This window comes from Parambassis ranga, chromosome 20, assembly GCF_900634625.1.
Source record: "Parambassis ranga chromosome 20, fParRan2.1, whole genome shotgun sequence".
Lineage (NCBI taxonomy): Eukaryota > Metazoa > Chordata > Actinopteri > Ambassidae > Parambassis > Parambassis ranga.
The window spans coordinates 5,008,080-5,017,794 of NC_041040.1; the positions used below are offsets into that span (position 1 = coordinate 5,008,080).

Sequence of the window (9,715 nt, forward strand, 5' to 3'; positions counted from 1 at the left end):
GGATGTTTACCTGTGTGTGTCCAGGTGACCCGGAATGATGCATCGTGGCGAGTGTGGTTTGACAATCCGGCACCAGAGGACACCACGCTGCCCGACGGCTATGAGGAAAAGCTGGACGCTTTCCAGAAGCTTCTGCTCATTCGGAGCTGGTGTCCAGACCGAACCATCGCTCAGGTTTGACTGCTGGTTCTGCTCAGACCAAACAGAGACAGATGACTGTGTACTGACTGACTGAGTGTGTGTGTGTGTGATGAGCAGGCGCGGCGCTACATCTCTCAGTCCCTGGGTCCACAGTATGCTGAGGGTCTGGTTCTGGACCTGGATGCCATGTGGGCAGAGAGTGACATCAAGACGCCGATGGTCTGTCTGCTGTCGATGGGGTCTGACCCGACAGAAAACATTGAGCGGCTGGCCAAGAGCAAGGTGACTGCAGATGGATGAGGGTGAAAGTGTTAAAAAACAGGTGGGTGAACTGTGTAAAGACACCGTCACTGTGTCCTATCCTCTACCTGCAGGGGGCGCCGTGCCATCCAATCTCGATGGGGCAGGGCCAGGAGGTTCACGCTCGCAGGCTGCTGGCCAACAGCATGACAGACGGCGGCTGGCTCCTCCTTCAGAACTGCCATTTGGGACTGGACTTCCTGGACGAGTTGCTGGACACAGTCACCATGGCAACACCAGAGGGCGTACACAAAGGTTTCCGGGTTTGGCTGACAACTGACGTGCACCCCAGGTATCAAAGATGCAGATAAGACTCAGCCTGGACTGTTTGCTGTGTATGGGCTCTCATCCGTGTGACGATCTGTGTGAACAGGTTTCCCATCACATTCCTCCAGTCCTCCATCAAGTTCACCAATGAGCCTCCTCTTGGTATGACACACCCACAGGTCTTCATCTTCCTGCTCGTACTGTTCCATTTTAACCTCACCTGTCTGTTTCAGGAATGAAAGCGGGCCTGAAGAGGACTTTCAGCAGCGTCACTCAGGATCAGCTGGAGATCAGTAACCTGCCTCAGTGGAAACCTCTGCTGTACGCCGTGGCCTTCCTCCACACCACAGTGCAGGTCCACCTCCTTCAGGAATAAACTCACGCGCCGTCCTGTAAGGCGAGGAGCGAGAGTGCCATTTTCTGTCTTTGTTCTTTCTTTCAGGAGCGTCGTAAATTCGGTTCTCTCGGCTGGAACATCCCGTACGAGTTTAACCAGGCGGATTTCACCTCCAGCATGCAGTTTGTCCAGAACCACCTGGATGATCTGGATGTGAAGAGAGGAGTGAACTGGAACTGCCTGCGCTACATGCTAGGTCCGTCCTCTACATGCACCGTGCACACACACACAGACACACACATTGCTTTAACTGCGAGACAGCCATTCACTCTCACACACAGCAAAGGACACCCAATGACTCTGCTCCATCCTGACTCAGGTGAGGTCCAGTATGGCGGACGGGTGACTGACGACATGGACAAACGCCTCCTCAACACCTTCACTCGTGTTTGGTTCAGCGAGAACACCTTTAGTGACAAGTTCTGCTTCTTCAGAGGCTACACCATCCCTACACCAGCCAAGGCCAAGGCCGTCCAGGACATCCTGCAGCACATCGAGGCACTGCCGCTGGTCGACTCACCTGAGGTCTGAGCGTGCTCAGAGAGACACGAAGGATACATCACAGACAAAATAAAGGCTAACGCTGACATCATCACACCTTCCTGTCTTTAGGTGTTTGGGCTCCACCCTAATGCTGACATCACATACCAGACCAATCTGGCCAATGAGACGCTCAGCACCATCATCAGCATCCAACCAAAGGACAGTGGCGGGGGGGGCGGCGAGACCAGGGAGGCCAGCGTTCAGAAACTAGCCAATGAAATGCTGGAGAAGCTGCCACCTGACTACGTGCCACAGAAGGTCAGCTGTTTGATTTCGTATTTCGTGTCTTTTTATTAGTATGATGCTAAACACCGTTAGCTTAGCATAACTAGAAATAGCTATATGGCAGGGAGTGAAAACCTTTATGAAGGTTTATGAAGACTTTCATTATTCTGAGTGGTTGCCAGGAAGCAGCATAGAAACGTCACGTTTGTCTGCATGTGTTTAAAGGTCAAAGATCAACTGCTGAAGATGGGACCACTTCAGCCAATGAACATCTTCCTCCGACAGGAAGTGGACCGCATGCAGCGAGTCATCAGCATTGTACGGAGCACGCTCACTGACCTTAAACTAGCAATTGACGGTCAGTCACAGCTCTCTCACACACACACACACACACACACACACACACACACACACAGGTCTTCTAACAGACCCCTCTGTCTGCAGGTACCATCATCATGTCGGAGGACCTGCGTGACGCCCTTGACTGTATGTTTGATGCTCGGATCCCTCGCCTCTGGCTGCGCCTCAGCTGGCCGTCAGCCACGCTGGGCTTCTGGTTCAGCGAGCTGCTAGACAGGAACCAGCAGCTCAGTGTCTGGATCAGCAAAGAACGTCCAAACCAGTTCTGGCTCACCGGCTTCTTCAACCCACAGGTCGGTCCAGAGTTCTGTGACAGGGCAGGTGTGGGGGGTGGGGGGGTGCTTGATTTTTACTGACAGGTGAACGTTCTCCTCAAAGGGCTTCCTGACCGCCATGCGCCAGGAGACGACGCGCTTCAACCTGTCCAAGGGGTGGGCCCTGGATACCGTCGCCCTCAGCAACGACGTCACCAAAATGATGAGGGAGGACGTGTCAGCCCCACCCCCTGTGGATGTGGGTGGGGTCTACATCTACGGTCTCTTCCTGGACGGGGCGGGATGGGATCGACGTGGTGCCAGAATCACTGAGGCCCCGCCCAAGGTTCGAGCAGCATGGGCTTATAGTGATTAATATTAAAAAAAGAAAATACTGAATGCACTGTTTTTTAGTGACAAAAATCACAACAGCTTTCTCCGTGCTGTCTCCTCAGGTCCTCTTCACCCCCCTCCCCGTCGTCCACGTGTATGCTGTCAACTCAGCCAGCTCAGACAGTAAGCGGCAGGGCGGCGCCGCCGGGGTCAACCTGTACTCCTGTCCCGTTTACAAGAAGCCACAACGCACCGACCTGAACTTCATCTTCTCGCTGCAGCTGAGGAGCGTCCAGCCAGCCGAACACTGGACTCTGCGCGGCGCCGCACTGCTCTGCGACTGCAAATAAACAGGTGGCCGAGTGATGATGTAAAACTTTATTGTTCCATGACAGACAGACAAACAGATAATTTAGAGGCATTAAAAGGAAGCAGGTGGTTTTTAGGGTTTGTTGTCTCTGTGATCTGACGTGTGATATTAGATAAAATATATACTATATAAAAACAGGAAGGTGTGATGTTAGCGCCATTGGTGTTCTAATGTTACCTTCCATAAGAACCAAACACAGAAGTTCTGCTGAGGAGTTCTTCTGGAACTCTACATGCTGTGTTTATATTACAAAAAGAGTCCTGAAGCACTTGTTGTTTTCTTGTTTACCTCAGCAGGAAAATCAGAAAAACTTTACTGAAACATCACAGTTAAAACCAAACAACACTCCTGTCCTGTGTGAGAGGGTTCGAAATGAACCACTAATGTCTGTCAGACCTCTGTGACAGCTGTCACATCAGCCTCTGCTGTCAGAAACTGAAGGTTCTGTTCTGATCCGCTCACACTTCCAAACACATGTTTGAGTCTGGGCTTCACTGCCTGTGATGAAGAGCAGACTTCACGCTGGTTACAGAAATGACTCAAGTAAACTTTTTATTTTCTCAACATGACAAACACAAACTGCTTTAATATCTAAGTCCAGCCATGCAGTCACTCGCTAACAGAAGCAACACACGCCCAGAATACTGCGGCTGCACGGTCCACCTCCAGGATCGGCCTCAGCCGCTCGACCCGCGCTGTCAGTGGACCCCCCATCATTAACAGCAAACGATCAATACAACAACAACAACAAGGACTTCATGCTCTGTGTGCAGCCAAGCTGTCAGAGGGAGGACGACAGTAGTTACAGCTGATAATCCTCCCACTGACAGCCTGAACCGCTTTACAGTTATTCATTAATATCATTCATAGATCATGGTTTAAACCTGGACTCCTCTAGTCCTGTTCTGAGTATGGTTTCAGGTGTCTCTGTATCTCAGTGGTCTGGGCTGGTTCTGCTGCTGCAGGTCTTCACATCATGTTTATCTTTTCTTCTACATACAGAGTGTTTCTCTCCAATCCTCGGCATCACCTCAGACTTTATACCCACCTGCTTGATCAGAACCAGACGTACCAGAGTCCCGTTTCATCCAGAGTTTCACTCTCGTCAGCAGCAAAGCAGAGAGCAGCAGTGATGTGAGGCGCAGAACACTTTGTTTCACAGAGTTTATTCAACACAAAAATAAATATCTGGCTGATTTGGTAATAATAAAAGTCCAGAACCACTTGTGACGGTGTCTTGATGTTCGGTCAGGGTTCAAATGTTAGTCTTCATGGCTTGCAGCAGGTTCTGTGGTCTCAGAAGTCCAAAGTAAACGGAGCAGATCTGGTTTATGATAGCTGCTTCATGTCGTACATCGGCACCTCGGACTCCTCGGCTTTGCCCTCATTGTCAGCCGCCCGGGCAGCCTGTGGGCTGGCCTTGTGGCCCTTAGGAGGGGGGACGGGCACGGCCCCCTCTGCGGCACCCTCGGCTCCTTCCTGGCCCTCCGCCACAGTCCTCTCCTTCTTCAGGTTGAGCTTGGCTGGAACACTCTTGGTGATGGTCTCCTTCAACCTCTCACCTGACTGCTTCAGCCTCTCACCAGACTGGCGGATCTTCTCACGCCTCTCGGCCGTCACGATGCGCTCTCCCAGTTTGTTGACTTTGGTGCCCAGGTTCTCACGGGTCTTGCTCATGTTCTCCCTGGAGAACGTGGCCTTGAAGCTCTCGATGCGCGTTAGCCCCGACTTCTTCATGCGACCAGCCGATGAGGAGTCTGCCTCCTCCACTACCATGTACTCCTCGTCCGACTCTGGAGGGAGCTCAAACTTGTCTGGTTCCACCTCCGCTCTGGCTCCAGCACCACCACTGGGTTCTGCTGGCTCATTCCCGGGAGAGACGGCTTTCACCTCCTGGTCACCCTAAGAGAGAACACAGAACAGTGTGAACATGTGGACCATGAACTGACATGAACATCAAACCGCTTTAAAGGCCCATTAGTAGGTTCTGTGCTGGTTGGTAAACACATGGTTACAGAAACAACAACCTACAAGAAGCAAAGGGGGGCATCATCCAGGTTCCTGTGGTGGAAAAACCCCGTTTGTACAGGGGAGACGTTCCAGGCGTTCCAGTGTTTCTCCTCTTGGACAAAGTTTAATTGTGATGTCAGATTTAAATGTGGTCAGTGTGCAGGCCTTGATCCGGCCTCCAGAAATAACCTGCAGCACCTGTTTCTGCAGCTCAGCCGCGGCTGCTGGAAGCTAAATATCAGTCAGCGTAGCCAACAAGGCCGGATCACTTTCGGCTTCAGGCCGCGTCATGGCATGCATCTGTCTGTGGCTCAGGTTACACTCAGCACGGAACGGAGCAAAGATGTGGAGACTGAAGCTGCAAATGGACGCAGGCCTCTGTTCACACTCTGACCCTGGCTCTAAAAACTGGAAGAACAACACCTGTAACACCCAGTCACAGAGAGTAGCTGTCTCCACACCAGGCGCCAAAAACTCCCCAAACAGTGAAGGATGAAAGCAGCAGTTCAACATCTTAATCATGTCCTTCACTGGGGCTCGCCTGAAGCCTACCCAAGACCCCCAAAGGCCCCCAAACACCTGAGCCAGAGACAAAGTATGGACACAGAGGAGGCCTCCTGTTAGCTAACCAGTTTGTAGCATGCTAATGATAGCATTGGGATATTTAATCTCTATCGCTATCTGACACCTGATCAGGAGTCTAACAGACCGCATACCTGAGCGACAGCAGCATGTAGCAGAGCCCGCTAACAAGCTAAAGGTGCCGAAATACCCGAGCTCAGTGTTTGAAGGGTTTGATAATAAAAAATTTAAAAAATTGAAACATTACTTGAATACAACTGTGATAAAGCCATAAATAATAGGAAAAAACTATTAGATAGATAGATAGATGCTTTATTGATCGCCGAGGGAAAATTCAGGGCAAACCACGAGTATTCTGGGAGATTAACATGAAAAAAAGCAAAACAGAAATGACCTGAGCTGAACTTTAATAAACATTATTAAAAAATCACTGAGGACAAAAACATGGATAATCTCTGAGATTAAAGTGTAAGTTGTAATAGTTAATAGTCATTATGCTAAGCTAGGCTAACAGTGTCAGACTGCACTGTGCTAGATGTAAATTAAAGGTCTTCCTGTCAGAGAACAGAGGTCAAAGAAGGTCAAAGGCTGTGATCCCATGTGACCTCATGACATCACAGCTCCAGAGGATTTCCTCCATCAGGTAGCAGCCAGTTAGCGGTTAGCAGCTAATGAAATGATTGATAACCCGGCAGACTGTGGCCGATCCAGAGAGAGAGAGAGAGCGAGGAAGGGCAAGAGAGCAGACAGCTATATTAGGAGATGGTGGAGCTCAGACTCAGAATAACCTGGTCTGTCAGCGCTCAGCTGGCTCAGTCACTTACAGGACAGCCGCTCACTCTGCTCGTTTCATGAGAGCAGCCTAAAACATGGAGTTAATACAAACGTGTATTAACTCCATGTTTCCTGCCTCTCCTCCCGAGTCTTCAGGTGACGGAGTGTGGAGTGTGTGGATGTCGGGGTGGTGAGCGGCCACCAGAGGCTGTCCTGTCTTGATCCCCCCTCAGCCGCTGCATCCACCCTGCTCGGTAAAAATGGAAAATACAAAGTACGTGAGATATTCCACATGACGTGAACGCACCACGGTCAGCCAATCCCAGCATGATGCTGAGATGTAATCAACAGGCGACTGCAACCTGAGTCCAGATTACTGTAATGAGCCACGCCCTGCAGAGGCATTCATACACTGAAAGGCTAGCACGCTAACCTCAGAGCTAGAAACCTTTCCTCTGTTAAAGGAGCAGAGAGAAGTTCAGGACTGAGACCACCCAAAGTTTGAATTCTGAGGGAAATCAGCTCAAAGTGAGTGGGCTCAGTCTGAGTCTGTGCTGCAGCAGACTGACGTTTACACAGAGCTAAAATAACCAGGTCACCGCCGGCAGCTGCTGACTGTGAAGGCCAGCGAAGTAAACCGAAGCCTGTGTGTGTATGTGTGGACATTCCCCTGCTAACACTAATGTGAAGAAGAAGTCAGTTTCAACATGTTTGGTCTGTGCCTCAAGATTTGAACCCCTTAACTCATTTAGTTCCCTTAAAAATCACAGCTGCTATTTTTATACTCTCTTAAACGATCAGCTGCTCGGGGGTCCAGGATGACGGAGGAGGACGGCCATGTTTAGACCCTCTTTAAATCACCAGTCAAACACCAAACAGATCTTTAGGCCTGTCAGTTTGAGGGTTAATATTTGCCTCAGATCAGGTTAAAGATGTCTGAGCGAGCTGGAAGAATACTTCAGGGTGCGGTGGCATGTTAGCTGAAGCTCTACAGCCTGTCTCAAAGAGAAGGACCCTCCACTGCCAGGCGGATGAACCAAACCCTGAAAAGGTCTTTAAGGACCCATGAAATGACACAAGCAGCCACACAGGACCAGTCAGCGGTGGGTCTTACCTGATAGATGACCACCCTGAACTTGTTCTTGGCCAGCAGGTCGCCCTGAGTGGCCTCAACCTTCTTCACCCGCACGTTCTGGTTCTCCACGCGCACCCTGACATCCTTGACATGGCGGCTGACCTTGCGTGTCTTCTCCAGCAGCCGCTCCACGGTGGAGCTGGTGTTGGCATGCTCGCTGGTCAGCTTGACCACGTCGGCCTGGATGGTTTTCACCGTGCTCTCCAGCTCCAGCTGACGCTCCTCCATGCGCTGCTGCGTGGCCTGGACACTGTCCATGAGGCCCGACACGCGCTCCAGCAGAGCCATGATGCTGCCTGCGTCGTCTCCTCCACCCGGCGGCATGCCTGGTTTGTCTGTCATACTTGCTCGTGGGGTTTGGTTTGTCTGGTTGACTGTTTGAATCCAAAAGTCCAAAAGGTAGGATGGGACGAAGAGGAGAGACCAAATCCAAGATCTGCGGTCAGCAGAGAAATCTTGAAAAAGGTCAAAGGTGCAAGAGGGACCGGGCTGGATGCATGGGGGACCCAAAGAAAGAGAGAGGAGCTCAGAAAATGAGGAGCGGAAACCTCCTCTGGAAGGAGACGAAGAGAGGAGGAAGCAGAACTGGATCGCCCCTCTGGAACTGGAGGTTGACCCTGAAGCTGTGCAGATCAAATGAGACTCCACCCTGCTGGGCAGAGAGGGGAGGAGGGACAGGAGGCGAGAGGAGGGAGGGAGCGCTAAAAAAAAAGACGAGGGAGGAAGAGCTTCAACGATGATTAACCCACGATTTAACAGCAGACTCTGAAAGTGTGCACAGAGAAGATCCTCTGAAGAGTGTGTGATCAGAAAACCTCTGATCAATGAGAGCGATCATAAAGGAGACGTGAGCCTGTCGATGAGGCCCGGACCTGCTCTGTGTTCTCTGCTGCTAAATATACTCAGTGAAAAGTGACTCCTGAGCTTCTTTGGGACATGACACTATTAAAAGACCTGGAAACCCCCTCCCATCGACTCCTCCGTCACCCATCAACCATCAGCTTTTCACCTCTTCTCTCTTTAATCCCTCCCTCTAGCTTTAGACCCCGACATGTTTCCAGAGAGCATTCCTCATGCTAACACCTGCCGCTACCAGCTTTGTTAGTGACTTCTGAGCCAGCTAGTCCACATTTGGCAAAACAGGGTGGAGCCTGAGGTGGGAGGAGCAAAAAGCAAACGGTGGAGCGGTTGCATGCTCAGTTTGTGTGTAAATGTAGTAGCCTACATTACCCACAATGCAACAGTGTCCACGCTGTCAGATGTCTGGATTTGCATGGATGATTGGTTGAAGTCTTCCTGATAGAGATGGTGACTGACACACAGCTCATCCAGGCATATTCATTGGATGATGATGTAGCTGATGAACCTGTGAGCAAGAGCTCCAGCAGGAGATGTATAGTCTAGAGGCAACAGGGCTAACGGGACTGTTGGCTGGATGTGACACTGATGTGATCTGAGCACTTCTGTAGGTCTGTCCTGAAGGGGGAGCTCTCCTCTTATATTTGGAGGAAAACAGGTCATGTTTATTCCAAAGGTCGGAGCGCCTGGACTTGTGGGGTTTCTTGAAGACGCTTCACTGCTCCTTTGAGCAGCTCCATCAGCTCAAACAGCTCAGGTATGAGACTGCAGGAGCTGAGTCAGGGTGGTGTCATAGGGTGGTGCCGTTTAGTCAGACACACCTGAGTCAGTTCCATGAGCACAGGGTGGTGGTGGGTCTGTGTCTCCCACAGACCCCCCACTGAGCTCCTCCACCACATATAAACCATGTTTCCCCACCAAACAGTTGGAACTGACGGAGCTGCTTGGAGTCCAGATGCTCCACCCTTCTGAATGAAGATGACCTGGATGACTGAGAACCTTCATCAGCATGTCTGTTCATGGAACTGAACTAATGTACTTCTCCCGAAAGGGTTAAAGCAGGTGATGAACTCGTTTAGGAGTGATGATGATGAAGAAAGTATAAAGTATCGCAGTCCTCCACCAGCTGCTGAGACAAATTTAACTCCACCTCCCTGCAGAAGACA

General features: G+C 50.8%; 2 protein-coding genes across 2 annotated transcripts in view; one reads left to right on the forward strand and one right to left on the reverse strand.

The window, feature by feature from the left end:
• The window catches only part of dnah5l (dynein, axonemal, heavy chain 5 like), a 28,601-nt gene extending 25,431 nt beyond the window's left edge, over window positions 1-3,170 (forward strand). The window contains exons 88-99 of the mRNA XM_028432629.1: window positions 25-174; window positions 259-423; window positions 516-733; window positions 815-870; window positions 942-1,063; window positions 1,151-1,301; window positions 1,425-1,630; window positions 1,718-1,906; window positions 2,099-2,231; window positions 2,318-2,526; window positions 2,612-2,833; window positions 2,943-3,170. Coding sequence (XP_028288430.1) covers window positions 25-174; window positions 259-423; window positions 516-733; window positions 815-870; window positions 942-1,063; window positions 1,151-1,301; window positions 1,425-1,630; window positions 1,718-1,906; window positions 2,099-2,231; window positions 2,318-2,526; window positions 2,612-2,833; window positions 2,943-3,170 — 2,049 coding nt within the window. The remainder of the gene's footprint in view (window positions 1-24; window positions 175-258; window positions 424-515; window positions 734-814; window positions 871-941; window positions 1,064-1,150; window positions 1,302-1,424; window positions 1,631-1,717; window positions 1,907-2,098; window positions 2,232-2,317; window positions 2,527-2,611; window positions 2,834-2,942) is intronic.
• Window positions 3,171-3,725: 555 nt separating this feature from the next.
• cavin4b (caveolae associated protein 4b) lies at window positions 3,726-8,717 on the reverse strand. The gene is made up of 2 exons (XM_028432630.1): window positions 7,671-8,717; window positions 3,726-5,092 (listed from the first exon to the last, which is right to left on the reverse strand). Exons 1-2 carry the CDS (start codon window positions 8,031-8,033, stop codon window positions 4,520-4,522), a joined length of 936 nt encoding a protein of 311 aa, XP_028288431.1. The 5' UTR covers window positions 8,034-8,717; the 3' UTR covers window positions 3,726-4,519.
• Window positions 8,718-9,715: the final 998 nt, after the last annotated feature.